General features: G+C 44.0%; 1 protein-coding gene across 1 annotated transcript; it reads right to left on the bottom strand.

Moving 5' to 3' along the window:
• Positions 1 to 8,389: 8,389 nt before the first annotated feature.
• On the bottom strand, positions 8,390 to 14,767 carry LOC127314045 (uncharacterized). Its single transcript, XM_051344511.2, has 5 exons — positions 14,152 to 14,767; positions 11,049 to 12,990; positions 10,809 to 10,869; positions 10,506 to 10,729; positions 8,390 to 8,809 (listed from the first exon to the last, which is right to left on the bottom strand). Exons 1-5 carry the CDS (start codon positions 14,288 to 14,290, stop codon positions 8,704 to 8,706), a joined length of 2,472 nt encoding a protein of 823 aa, XP_051200471.1. The 5' UTR covers positions 14,291 to 14,767; the 3' UTR covers positions 8,390 to 8,703.
• Between the last annotated feature and the right edge of the window lie 174 nt (positions 14,768 to 14,941).

The following is a 14,941-nucleotide window of genomic DNA, read 5'->3' on the forward strand; positions in this document are numbered from 1 at the left end:
AACTTGAAGTTCAAATCCGTTTGAAAAGTAAGGAGCTAGAAATTTTATTTTCAGAAATAAGCAAGGTATGAGATATATGTGATATCTAAGACCTTATTGCAAGATGATAGAATATAATCTAGTGAGACTACATAAACTCATAAGTTTTATGGGAATGTACGAAGGTTGACGACGCTAGGCGTCCTGATCCTCCAACTAGTTGGGCACTAACGATATTCGTATATCCATGAAATGATCGTCCTTAGTATGCACCGTTGCTAAGACTCGTCGTTTCGAAGCATCACGTGATGATCATGTGTTATAGATTCTACGTGTGCATACAAAGGGTGCAAGCCAGATTTGCACATGCGAATACTGAGGTTAAACTTCATGAGCCTAGCATGTACAGACATGGTCTCGGAAAGTCGTCATGATTTGATGGTTAAAATTGTGAGTGAAATTGTTCATCACATTAAAAGTTACTAATAGTGAAATCTGGAACACTTGTCATGTGATGATCAACTTCAAGGTAAGATCCTCAAGGTTATTGGTGTTTGACCAACAAACCTAGAAGTTATTAAAGGTGAGGTGTTTTCTGAGAATGAGGAAAGCTAAAAGAGAAACTACAAAAGATGTTTTGGCAGAAAGAAAGAAAAGACTAGAAAGTCTAGCTCAGGTGTATATAGATGATATGCATGTTATGGATGTACTCCTTGTTTGGTCACATAATGAAATTCTTGGGTATTTTTACCAGATTGGTTGGTATGAGATGTCATACAATACAACGCAATACAAGAATATGATGGCCTAAGTGACTGATAAGGAATATGGTAATAATGCACGTCTGGAACATAATAAAGTGTTATTATGTTTGTCGTTGGCATTCTACCTAGCCCTTAGAATTTATAATAAAGAACTTAATAAATTGTTATTTTGCTCTGGTCGAATGAAAACAATGAGTTGTTCAATTATGACATTGCTCCATGTACGATGGATAAGTTATTATAAATCTTAATGGTGAAACACACATACATAACACTGACGCTAAAATGCCATAAGGCAAATGATTTGAATTCCACTTATTTGTGGAACTGCCGTTTAGGTCATGTTAGGGAGGAACGCATGAAGGAACTCCATGCAAATGGATTTTTGGAGTCATATGATTTTTGAATCATTTGGCGCTTGCAAATCTCTTCTAAAAGGAAATGACTTAAATATCGTTCATAGGCCAAGAGTTGAACGGGCAACTAACTTAGTGGAAACATACATGGTGATGTATATGGTTCACTGGGCATAGTTGTGTGCGGGAGATTCTTCTACTTCATGAAAACTTCCAACAATGAATTGAGTATATATATGTGGATATATTCGATAAGGAAGAAGTTTGAAACATTTGAATGGATTCAAATAAATTTCAGCATAAAGTGGAAATCATCGTAATAGAAAAGTCAAATATCTATGATTGGATCATGGCGGAAATATTTGAATTACGGGTTTTGGCGAACATCTAAGAGAGTTATGAAATCGTTCTACAACCTCACGTTTCTTGGAGTATCATAGTGATGATGGAGTATCCGAGAGACGTATCCAAACCTGTTGGGTTAATGATGAGATAATATAAAATGACGCCATTATATTTTTTATGGATTATGCTTTAGAGACTACCGCTTTTACACTGAATAGAGCATCATCATGATCCGTTGAAATGACACCATACGAGTTATGGCATGGGTATGAACCCTAATAGTCCTTTCTTAAATTTTGGTATGCATAGCATAAATAAATAAGTTTACAACCAAAATCGGATGAATGTCTTTGTTGGTTATCCCAAGAGAATGGATTGGGAATTCTTCTCACAATGAAGTAAAAGACAAAAGTGTTTGTTAATATTACTTGCTTATTTCCAAGAAATTGTTTTCTAGCGAAGTATTTGAGTGGGAGGACAATAGAACTTGATAAGGTTTACGAACCTGAGCATAATGATCAGAGTAGCGCAGCATCGGAAATGGTTCTGGAAGCGGCTATGACGATCATGGCTCCCATGTCTACAAAGTGTTATAGTCATGGAGATCAAGTACTTATTAAACCTTGTAGGTATGGTTTACTTTGTGATCAAATAAATGATTTGTGGACAAAGGATTGATATTTGAACAATAATAAACCAACTACATACAAAGAAGTTATGATGGGCCCTGACTCCGTTAAAATGGCCATGCGCCATGAAATCCAAGATAGATGAATGCTTTTTGAAAGTAAATGGATCTATAAAATAGATGGACTTGGATGGAATATCCTTAAAGAAGCTTGACTTATCGAAAAGTTGTTTACGACAAAGTTCAAAGAGTTGACTACGATAAGATTAGATCTTTCGTGGCAATGCTTAAAGTCTATGTGGATTATTCTAGTAATCGCTACATATTTCTTTTATGAGATATGATAGTAGGATGGCAGAAATACATTCCTTGCCAGAAGTGCGTATGAAGGATGTATACTAGATATAACCAAGAGTTTTTTGCTAGTCCGTGGAATACGAGATAGATATACGAACTTCAATTGGATGAAGTGAGTATCGCGGAGTTGGAATCTTCACCGGATAAAATAGTCAAAGAGTTTTTGATTTCATCAGAAACGATGAAGATGCTTGCATTTGCAAGAAATTAAGTGGGAGCTCTGAGACATATTTGTAATACTTTATGTGGATGACATATCGTTGATTATAAATAATGTAATTATATAATTGATTAAAAAGGTTTCATTGAGAATTAACTTCAATGAAAGGATATGGACTGAAACATATTTAGTGTCAAGATCTATGAAGATAGATTGAAACACATAATAAGTTTAAGTCAAAGTACATAGAATGAATATTGAAGTAGTTCAATATAGAAATATTAAGAAGGTGTTCTTTTCATGTGAAGGTTTAACAAGACTTGAGTGTATTTGACACTTAATGAGTAAAAACACATGAGTGACTTTCGATCACGAACAATATGTACAAAGTCAGATGTCCTGTGCTCTAAAGTGTTACGAGCATATACCAGAATGATTCATGTGATGATTATTGGACAACAGTAAGAATATCCTTGAGTACTTTAGAAGAACCAAGGATATATATAGTTTTGTATGGGGTAATGACAAACAAATCGCTGTAAGGTGTTACACCGATATTAGTTTGGTCACATATGAAAATAAAATTTCAATCTCAATTAGGATAAGTGTTGAGGTAGCACAATGAGCTAGAAGTTGTCTATGCTAGATTTAGATGAGTTCTAAATATTGTGACGGATTCTACAAACGAAGGCAGAGTATGTCATTGTTTTGACAATGACTAAGGATGTTAAGTCGATGAGTTCTTTGAGAACTTGGTGTAGTTCCGATAGTGTCAGAACTTTGAAGCTATACTGTGTATGACAATATTAGTGACTTATTTCAAACCGCGGAATTAAGGTTCCACCAGAGGACTAAGCATATACAATTAATGCCGACTCATTTGGAAAATGAGTGATGCGTTGAGACGCAAATGAATTGCAAAATACATACGTTTCTGAGTGTGTCAGAACCGTTGACTAAAACCTCTCCCGTGAGCAAAACATGATAAAGCACCAGAAGGCCAAGGTTTTATATCTTTACAAATGTAAACTAGATTATTGACTCTAGTGCAAGTGGGAGACTGTTGGAGATATGCCCAAGAGGCAATAATAAAATGGTTATTATAATATATCTTTGTGTTTATGATAATGTTTGCATACCATGCTATAATTATATTAACCGAAACATTGATACATGTGTGTTATGTAAACAACAAGGAGTCCCTAGTAAGCCTCTTGTATAACTAGCTTGTTGATTAATGAATGATCATGGTTTCGTGATCATGAACATTGGATGTTATTAATAACAAGGTTATGTCATTAGGTGAATGATATAATGGACACACACCCAAATGAGCGTAGCATAAGATCAAGTCATTATGTTCAATTTGCTATAAGCTTTCGATACATAGTTGCCTAAGTCCTTCGACCATGAGATCATGTAAATCACTTACATCGGAAGGGTACTTTGATTACATCAAACGCCATTGCGTAAATGGGTGGTTATAAAGATGGGATTAAGTATTCGGAAAGTGTGAGTTGAGGCATATGGATCAATAGTGGGATTTGTCCAACCTGATGACGGATAGATACACTCTGGGCCCTCTCGGTGTCACGTCGTCTGATTAGCTTGCAAGCATGTGATTAAGATCACAAGAGATGACATACCACGGTACGAGTAAAGAGTACTTGTCGGTAACAAGGTTGAACAAGGTATGGAGATACCGATGATCGAACCTTGGACAAGTAAAGTATCGCGTGACAAAGGGAATCGGTATCGTATGTAAATGGTTCAATCGATCACTAAGTTATCGTTGAATATGTGGGAGCCATTATGGATCTCCAGATCCCGCTATTGGTTATTGCTCGGAGATGAGTCTCGACCATGTCTACATAGTTCGCGAACCGTAGGGTGACGCGCTTAAGGTTCGATGTCGCATAAGTAGATTCGGAATATGAGATGGAGACCGAAGTTTGTTCGGAGTCTCGGATGGGATCCAGGACATCACGAGGAGGTCCGGAATGGTCCGGAGAATAAGATTCATATATGGGTAGTCATTTTCAGGGTTACCGGAAAAGTTCAGGATTTTTCGGTATTGTACCGGAGGTTCTAGAAGGTTCCGGAGGGTACCATAGTGGGGCCCACCTATCCCGGACGACCAACATGGACCGGAGGGGTCGCATAGGCCCACATGGGCCATGCACACCAGCCCCCCAAGTCCCATGTGGCTGTACCAAGTGGATAAGATCAAATCCCTTGAAAATAGGGACTTAACTTGGGGGGGGGGGGGGGGGGGAAGTTCCCCCCCTTGTTTTAGCCGACCCTTGGGCTTGGAGGAGGGGCCAAGGCAGCCCCTCCACGCCTATATAAGAGGGAGGGGAGGGCTGGGGCGCAGCACATCATCCCCCCAAGCCCTAGCCGCCCCTCTCTCCCTCCTCCTTCTTCCTGCGCAGGCTTGGCGAAGCCCTGCAGGAATTTCTCCTCCACCTCCACCACCACGCCGTTGTGCTGCTGGGATTCCGAGGGGATCTACCACACCTCCGCTGCCCGCTGGAACGGGGAGAGGAAGGGCTTCATCGACACCGTATGCACGACCGAGTACGGAAGTGCTGCCGGATTGCAGCACCGGGGACGATCGTCTACACCAACAACGAGATTAATCTCGTAGGCTTTGGAATCTTCGAGGGTTAGTCTCATCTCCATCTCGTTGCTTCAATCTTGTAGATTAGATCTTGGCTTTTCCATAGATTAGATCTTGGATTTATTCGTCTATGCGGTAGGAATTTTTTTGTTTTCCATGCAACGAACCCATCATCGAGTTCAGGAGATGCCGCCGCGGCGGCTCTGGAAGGTGGAGTGGGCGGACGGCTCTATGACGGTCAACATGGCGGTGATGGTGCTCTTCGGTCATGGGGATGGCATGGAGTGGATGATTGGAGATCCTAGTGTTGGCGACGCTTCGGCTTTGATAGCTCCCAGAACGCGTTTCAGAAACCTGCCTCGGGGGCAACGGCGGTTGAGTTCTCGAGCGGGGATGCGAGGATGCTTCCGGGTGAAAGCTCAGCGCCCAACGGCGGTGATGCCTGCAGGTGTCATAACCTTCTTGGGGGCATCGTTGTGACGTTGTGGGTATCCACCCCGCGGTACGGTTCGTGACCAATACCTCATGGTCTCAACGGTGGTGGTACAGTGTGTCGTTACCCTCTCAAGGACGGCGTCGTGAATCCCCCTACTCGTCTCCGTCTTGTTTCATTGTCGTCGTAACTTTTGCTTTTTCGTATTCTTTTTTGTTTTTTCTTTAATCTGCTTTGTAAGAGGTTCTCCTCTCCAGCTCGGTTCCACCATGTTTTATTTATAAAGCGGGATGAAAGCCTGTTTTTAGGAGGAGTGAATAAATCCTTGAAATAACCAACTCTTATGGTTTTGGTATGAATTTTTTCCATCTTAGATATCCTAAAATTCGGCTAACCCATAATTTTTTGAAAGGCATCGAGATCCACGCTCGAGAACCTTGTATCCGCCGTTCCCGAGGTAATTTGCCAGTGCGTGTAAACCGGACAACGGCTAGGCGGGAGGGATGTTTCAAGATGCGCCGATGCCCTTTCATTGCGGGGCTCGCTGGAATCCCGCCAACTATCCAACACCGTCCCAAAGTTCGATCGCTTTTTGATGGAGAGGCTCGCTCTTGTCAATTTTTGGCAAATTGGCTTCAGGACAATCCATGATTCTGCTTCACCTACACCTCGCCATGCACTTCGTCGGGATGAAGCCGTGATTCTGCTTCACCTGCACCATGTCGTGCACTTCCTAGGAATGAAGCAATGATTCTGCTTCACCTACACCTCCACTGGAGGGACCGACATCCGCCTTTTTGGGGCGCCAGTTGAATTCCATGTTGACGAGGATGGGCGTCTTGCAGCAGCCGATGGTGAAGCACTCGTCGACGGCCTCCCAGGAGCTTGACTTTTACGAGACCGAGCGGAGTGCCACCTTCCATCAAATATCGGTGAAGCCAGATGAGTAGGTGGTCGCGGCCGGTGGCACCATGAACGGGCGGTGACCTAGGAGGCTGCCTGGGGCGACGCTAGGCAGTCGAGCGGCAGGTGGGACGGTGCAAGTTGGTGGTCAGGCGGCATAGGGAAGAAGATGGGTAGAAGGCAAAAAATTAAAAGGATAAAAAACGCTGACACATCGGTCTTTTAGTGGAATATTTCTTTTTACAGTTTGCAACTGAGGGTTATATTCGGTCGGAGTCGGGTCGCTAAACCTCTTGCTTTCTGCACTTTCAGTCAAACCGTGAAGAAAAATATATTTTTACACGTGATATGGTCGCAGGTTTCACATTCCTTAACTAATCTACACTGGCCCACTGGACCCGACAAATGGGTCCACATGTAGGGCCATCGAAGGATCCAACATGGGCCTGTTTAGTTGGTTGGTTGATATTAACTCTTAGCCCGCGCCCACAACGCAAGAACTGTTTTGCTTTGTGCGGCCCGTGAGGCCGTGACGTCTGGGAACTCGCGTGTGTAGTTGTGGACTGCGTAGGCCGCGTGAAACGGTGACAGACAAGAGACAACCGGTGTCCCGTCTCTCAGATCAGAGTATCAGACTCCGATGAAAGAAAACCTATGAGATCGACCTGACCACCACGCGCGCGGGAATGGCGCGGCGTCAGCGGAAGCCCCGCGATGGTCGCCGGCCGCAACGGCAACCGCAACGAGGCCATGGCGAAGCGACGTGCTAGGCTAGGCAGGCTTCACGAGCACGCCATGTCGCAATGTATCGTCCTACCTTCGTCTCCTTCCTCGACGCCATGTCGCCATGTATCGTCTCATTCGTCTGGTCCCGGGCGGCCGGGCGTGACGCGCGCCGCAGCACACGTCGCTGCGCCTGCGCTGACGCACACAATCATGCCACGAGCTCATGGAGCTCGGGTGGACCCAGTACCATGGTTTGCACTTGCATCACGAAATCCGCGCATGGGCCATGGGGCCTGAAGATTGTTCACAGCTCCAAAGATTTCTCTTCAACCAGCCGCCTACTTCTGTTCGATCGATTGCAGGTTCATTCATCAGTATGAGCTTTTCAGAATGTGAAACTGTGCCACCACCATGAAGCCTGTGGTTACATGTACATACTGACGAGCTTTTCCGTGGAACGAATGTGTGGCTTTTCACAGCTAGTACTAGTGCACAACAGGTTTCAGAGACCATTACTATGTATAATCTCTTTGTCCTCAAATAAACAAACGTACCACATGTCTTAAGTTAAACTTTATTAACTTTGAACAACTCTCTAGAAAAAAATAGCAGCATTTGTAACCATGAAAAAATACCGCCAGATTCATTTTGACATGTAGTTCAATAATATAGTAATTTAATGTCACATATGTTATAATTTCAGTGTAAAAAATTTAATCAAATTTAAAGATGTTTGACTTCTAAAAAAGGAAAGGTACACTTATTCACGGGCAGGGTCTAGCGTTCTAACATCGTAATTATATATTCTCATCTGGTTTGACTTTTTTTTTACCATGTTTACATGGGTTCTTATGTTTTATGTATTACTGTGCAGCAAACACCCAAGTTTATATAATTTCTGTATTTTTTTAATCCTCTATTTTGCACATGCTTCCTATCATATTTCTCTTGTTCATGTGTTTTGAGAGTCCCACGAACCAAACAAGCCCTACAATTTGGCTCAGCACTCCAATACTAATTTCTTAACTTTACTTCTACAGCTGGCTGCAAAAAAAAAAAGGTCTCAAAATGTGGTTAAATTTACTTCCTCTCTTTTTCAGAAGGTCCCATTTGGTGCATTTCAGACTCAAGGCAAATGCTTAGTTATCTCTCTCAACATATCTCAAAAATGTATCACGCAAACAAATAAACAAGCAAACAAACAAAAAATCATCTAACTTTTCACTTAAGACGTCTAACTAGGTAGAAAATTACAAGCATGCATCCAAAGAGCAGAATATATATAGGAGGCCTGGCACAAAGAATTCAAGAAGCGGGAGAACTAGCCACACGGCCTGGAGCAGAAAATGAATTTCTTCTGGAGATCTACCACACTTGATTTTCCAGAGTTTCTCCAAATATCCATGTTCTGACATGCAGCTAGCTCATTGATTTATCCCAGAGCTTCTCCATGTCCATGGGTTATGATTGAGCCCTGTTGACCTGCCACGATAAGCTTGGGGACTCGCATCCCAAATCCGCGCCTCAATTTCTCAACACTGTATTCGCAATAAATAAACAAAATGTTAGAACAGCGATATATAGTATACAACAGCTAGCAGAGTCTGTTCACTGAATAATATAGGTGCGGTCCACGGCAGAGAAGCTACACTAACTGAACAAACACCGAAACTGTTTCAGAACATGCACCATGTGCGTGCTGATCATGAAACATGCTATTTTGAGAATTTTGCCAAAAAAATATGTCTTCAGGAGTAATTGAGTTTTCAATATATTGTTTAGTCAGGATTTTTTTATAAAAAAATAAACTGACGGTGATACGAGCAATCATGACAACACTACTATCCAAGTTTTCAGTCACATGAATAATCCGTTAATGAAGCTCATGAAAACAGGGTGTTCAAAAGCTATGTATGTGCCTGGTTTTGGATCTGCCTACAGGCATTCGTAAGGATCAGGCTCTGCTGATCACACCTGGCACTTTAGAGCATCCCCACTCGTTGGCGCTCCCCACGCCCAAATCCGGCGAAATTTTCGTCCGGATTGGATGAAGATTTGGCGTGGGGAGCGCCGAAGTTCCAGCCGTCCCCCCGGCAGGAAACCCCCAACCTCGACCATTTGACATATTTCAAACAAATTCAACATAAAATTTAACAAGTTCGGCAAACAAGAGTACGAAAATTGCTGAAACAAATTCGGCGATAATCAGTACAATGTTTAACAAGTGCTGAAACAAATGAAGCACACAATTTCACAATTTTTCAAACAAATTAAGACAGACTAGTTGGCGTCGGCGTTGGCGTTGCCTCGGAGCCTCCATATGTGCTCCACCAGATCATCTTGCAGCAGCTGATGCATTGTAGAGTCTCGAATCTCCTGGCGCATAGCAAAGAAGGCGGCCCATGATGGAGGCACCTGGTGATTAGGCTGTGCAAGAGGACCCTTCCCATGATGGCGCATAGCAAAGAATCTGGGCAACAAGCCGGCGGGGTGGTGCCGGCGGCGAGAGAGATACGAGGGGTGGGGGAGATTTTGAGCGACGTGGCGGTGGGGTTCGTGCGTTGAGTCACCGACAGATCGGGCCCTTCCCCGCTTTTCACTCGTCCGGAGTCCCCGAGCGCTCCCCGGGGGGCCGGGGGTGGCGTGGGCTCGCCGGATGGATGAAGGGCCAAATCCGGACGAAAACGAGGAACCGGGGGCGCGACTGGGCCGAATTACGCCGTCCGGATGGAAAAAACGCTCGCCGGGGGCCTCGACGGGGGCACGAGTGGAGATGCTCTTATAGATATGAGACTAACGATGCTGTGGTTTCTGAACACTACTACTAGTTTAGTGCAAGCACTATATTAAGAAGCTAAAATATATCATCAGTGAATAAATTATTGACTTGCAACTATAGAATGATTTCAGCAAATAAAGAAGCTCTATATAGTATATATCTATGTCTTATGGCAAATAATATTAGCACAACACACACTAATATATTTTCAATATTAGCTTAGTTTCTTAATTCATATAGTATGATTCCTTAGCAATAAATCCGATATGACCCCAAATTTTCTTCACCAAAAACAGAATTATCTTGATTTGAGTTACGTCAGTGCAGAAAGCTGGCATCAGAGCAAGATTATAGTGCAGGTAAAAACGTAATCAGATGAGGAACTTGAGTGACTAAGGGAAATAATCTCAAGTACTTTTCATCCATATAATTTAAATGATAATAAAGGTGCTTACGTTGGGGCAAGCTTGCCAAGCCCATAAAGCTCTTCACCAGATGCTTCATCTGTAACCTTCCCAGAATTTTCAACTATATAAGATCTTTCAGGAGAATCTGAGAGTCCTCGAGCTACAAGTAAGTCCAAATCCTTCTTGTGGAGTTCTCTTCCGTTAATATATATGCCAGTGTTTCCACCACCGCATTTCTTGGGCATAGGGTAATTAAACTCTGGAATATAAGGCTGCAAGCAAAAGATCCAGTTAGATATTTAATCAACACAATGTGGAATAGCAAATTGCATAAAATCTACAAGCTCTTACTGGTATCATGCCAAGGCAGGGCTGCCCGACAGCACCCCAGAACCCAGCACGGTGATCATACCTAAGTAAGAGAATATTAGAGAACATTTTCAGTATTCATACGAGAAAGAAAACTTCTAAGTACATTGGACGTATTTATTATAAAATTTAAGTATGTATTTTCTAGGTTGGTGAGTCTTAGCTGCCTGACATGTAAATCCATTTTGTAAAAAAAAAAAAGAATACCCAATGAGGAATTACCAGTAATCACCGGGATAAATTGCTCCAGCTAGTTTCTCAGCCTTCCTGACCAGACGGTCCGGGATAGGGAAACCATTTACAAACACCTTTGCTCTTCCATTTTGTGTTCCATTGTTCATTCTGAAGCTCTTTTTTATAAGATTGGTGAGAAATGAATCACCCACCTTTGTTGCCCTTGTGTGGCTAGAATCTCTTAGCACATTTAGCATATCTTGTGTGTAATCAGGACCATCGAACTCATCGTCTGATGACTGTGTCTCATTTGCTACACAGACATCTTTGATTGAGTTCTGCTTGCAACTTTCAGTTAACAGCACAACTTTTTCATGTTCAGAACGGGTACTTCTGCTTCCTATTCCAGAACCTTCGGATGGTAAGAATCCACTATGATCACGACGTGGTAAACTCGGTGTGCGGGAAATCACATTCTCTTCGGCAGGAAGATCCCTGGATTGAGGACTGTCCTCAGAATTAGTCCCTAGAGGGGTATGTTTGCTGTCTGATTCGCCTGAATTTGAGTGCTTATCCTTTTCCTGAGATTGATGGCTTGCTACAGAAAAAGAATATGGTGGAGGCAACCTCTCATCAGCAGTAGCACACAAGTTATCTGCCATGCTATCACCAATGTTATTTTGCAGTGTAGGAGATAAATGTGCACTTGGTGTAATTTCCGATACATCGAGCCTGGTTCCATCAAGCTTGACTACAATTGTGTGTGAGCATGATCCACACCGCAATTTATACTCCTTCCCCAACAACGAACGTTTCTTCGGTAGCTGCAGTACTTCGTAGCAGTTGTAGCATATGGTGAAAGGAGCACCACCAGCAATTGGCTCAAGAGTTTGTGCAGGCTTCTTGCTTATGTTGGCCCTTGGGTTATTCGGATGCAAGGAAGGATTAGCGCTTCTTGAATTGTACCTTTGCTGACCAAGCAAGGGACCATACACAGGATAGGCCCCATAGCTGTTCACAAGATATGGTGCCCTCTGATCATTGAAACCCAGGGGAGTTCCCTGTACAGGTAAGAACTCCCGGTGGTAGCAATGTAAGCAAGAACAGGCAGCCTGATGGTAGAAACCTTCGTCGTGGCAAGAGAGGAGAGGATCAGGATCATGCTGTCCAAAGAAATAATTATCAAAATTTCTCCATGGGTAAGGGCCAGCAGGATAGCTCGAGATTCTTGCATGTGCAATAGGTTCCACATATCCATGATGGTTTTGCTGTGCAGGCAATGGATCATAAACATGTATGCCAGGACTTCGCGCGTTCATGGAAGGAGAGTGATGAGAACCCTTTCGATGCAATTGAGATCGATCTTGCCTCAACTGACTCAACCGTTCATGAATACCATATGAGCTTGAGGTATCTGCTGCTCTATTGACCGCACTTGTATCCGGCCCATTTACCTCACAGGATTGCTGCACCTGGTCTCTCAACTCATCAAGCATCCTCAACAGCTCGGCTCGGTCTTTCTCAAGACCCCTGACTCTGCTTGGACCATCCAAATCTGGTTCATTGGCATGCTCCTTATTGGAATGCATGTGCCTCGACTTCAAATGGTGGTCAATAGGGCCTTCTCCCCGGAATGCATTGGGTGGAACACTCGAGATTGGGGACTTTGGCCGCATGTCAGACACACCTCTTGCTCTTACAGTCTCTCCATTTTCCACATTACGAAAGCGCATGTACTTAGCCTCTTTTACATCATCTCTTGCGCCAGCTTTGACATTTGAGGTGCTTGGCTCCTTTGTAATCCGACTGTTATCACGGCTGTAAACTGATCTGCTGTGCAAAGCTGGCATTCTATTGGGTACTGATCTGTTACCAGTGGTAGCTGCATCCATTGCTTCAGATGTCTCCGGCACACTCTCCAGTACTTCCAGGTATTTCACATTTCCATTATCAGAGGGATCCAAAGCTTGGCCCGAGTTTTTTTTCTTGGCTGCAAAATTACAGAAGAGTAATGATGTCATTTCCAGATTCATACTAACCACTCAATGATAGATATTAATTTGGAACATTCTTGAAGAAGGCTTAAAAAACACCAAGTCGTATTACGACAACCAATTATGAAACTAAAAAAGACCTCAGAACTCAGAAGGATGTGCAAGACACAAGTGGCATTGTCATTGCCTCCCATTAGCTCCAAAAGCTACCTTGCAAGGCACAACCGAAGACTTAAACATGCAACTAGATCCTAAACTAATACTACTAATAGCCAACGACAGGGCATACACTGGATTTCAAAATGATTGAATCATCATTAAGCAATTTAATACATTTAGGTCAAATTCAACGTATATTTTATTTCCATTAACCCCAACGTGACACTACAAAATTACCGCCAAGATAAAACCAGTTTAAGAACTGGTCACAACTCACAAGCATTTCTCGGTAAGAACTAGTCATAAACCAGACCTTTCAGCTTTGGTCATTTTACACCAGATTTTTTCTAAGTTTAATCTCGCAAGATAGACCAAGAGGAATAAGACCTGGTCCCCCCAAATCGAAAACGTCAGGATCGTCATATGCTTGCTGAGAGGGCAATATCTTTTAAAGAAAAATAATACATACGGAGTAAATTCAGATATTTGAATTTTGTTTCAAAAAAGAAAAAGAAATGGTACGCTAGATTAGCCAAAAGTGGATCTTTTTTAATTCAAAAGGGGGAATTAAAAATGCACGACGAGTTCCTCTGTGGAATGGAAGGCAAAACAAAACAAAACTTAAAATGGTAGGCGAACCTGCGTCCCCAAAAGGAAATATCCCCCCTAATTTGCTGCGAAACACGAGGAACAAGTTGATGAGCCGAACTATTCCTCGCAGCAGGCATCACCAAGACAAAATGACAAAAACGCAGCGATTGACTAATTACAATGTCTTAATCAATTCCCCCCAATCCGAAGCCAGTGGGAGGCAAAGAAGAAGGAATATTCAAGAAGAACGTGTAGCAGTATCAAGAACGCAATCGACGAGCAAACAGGGAACAAAACAGCCCCGAAAATCCGGCATTTTCCTGACGCCTTTGGCCCGTGAACCAACAAACAGGGGAAGGCCGTGCGGCGGAACACTGAATGAAGTAGGCAACCACCGTGGCGCGTACCTTGGAGGGTGGCGCCGCATCCGCCGCAGACGTAGACGGAGTAGGCGGGCAGCTCCGGCAGGAACTTGTCGCACCTCGGGCAGCGCACCACCCGTATCCTCGCCGCCGCCGCCGCAGCCGCCGCCTCGTCCCCTTCCATTCCCGACAGGACAGGACAGGACAGAAGAGCCTCCCCTCCACCGAACAGCTCCCTCCTTCGCCCTCCTCTCCCGGTCACAGGCACCGCCGCATTAACCAAGAATCCCCAACAAACAACAAGGAGCAGTGGCCGGACTTGCGCGGAGAGACAGACAAAGAAGCAAGCACCACGGGGGAAGCGCAAAGAACCACTCCCTCCCGTGATCCGAGCGCTGCGTCCCGGACAGCCAACCGAGCGGGAGCAGCCGGTGAGCTGGGGGACGGAGGAATGCGTGGGAGGGGAGAAGGGAAGGGGGGAGGACCGGAGGAGAAAGGAAGGGCGGGGTGGCTGGCTGGCTGGTTGAGGGTGGGAAGGAAACTGTGTTGGAGCTTGGAGGGAGGTGCGGTGGTTGCTGAAATTAAATCGACCCGTCACGAGCAGGCCATCTTCTCCCTCGCCTCTGACTCCAATGCTTCGGCTTTTGTCTGCTGCTCCGCTGGAGCTCCGTCTTTCGCTCTCTTCAACGCGGCGCAGAGAGCAACAGTCGCCTGGTGGTGGTGGCCGTGGTGGCCGTCGTGGTCGTGTGTATACTCTTTTGCGAGAGAGAAATGCCAAGGTCGCTCAGCTACACGCTACCATCCCTCTGCCTTCCTGCTGCTCGAAAAATATGCT

The sequence above is a fragment of the Lolium perenne genome, chromosome 7 (assembly GCF_019359855.2).
Source record: "Lolium perenne isolate Kyuss_39 chromosome 7, Kyuss_2.0, whole genome shotgun sequence".
Taxonomy (NCBI): domain Eukaryota; kingdom Viridiplantae; phylum Streptophyta; class Magnoliopsida; order Poales; family Poaceae; genus Lolium; species Lolium perenne.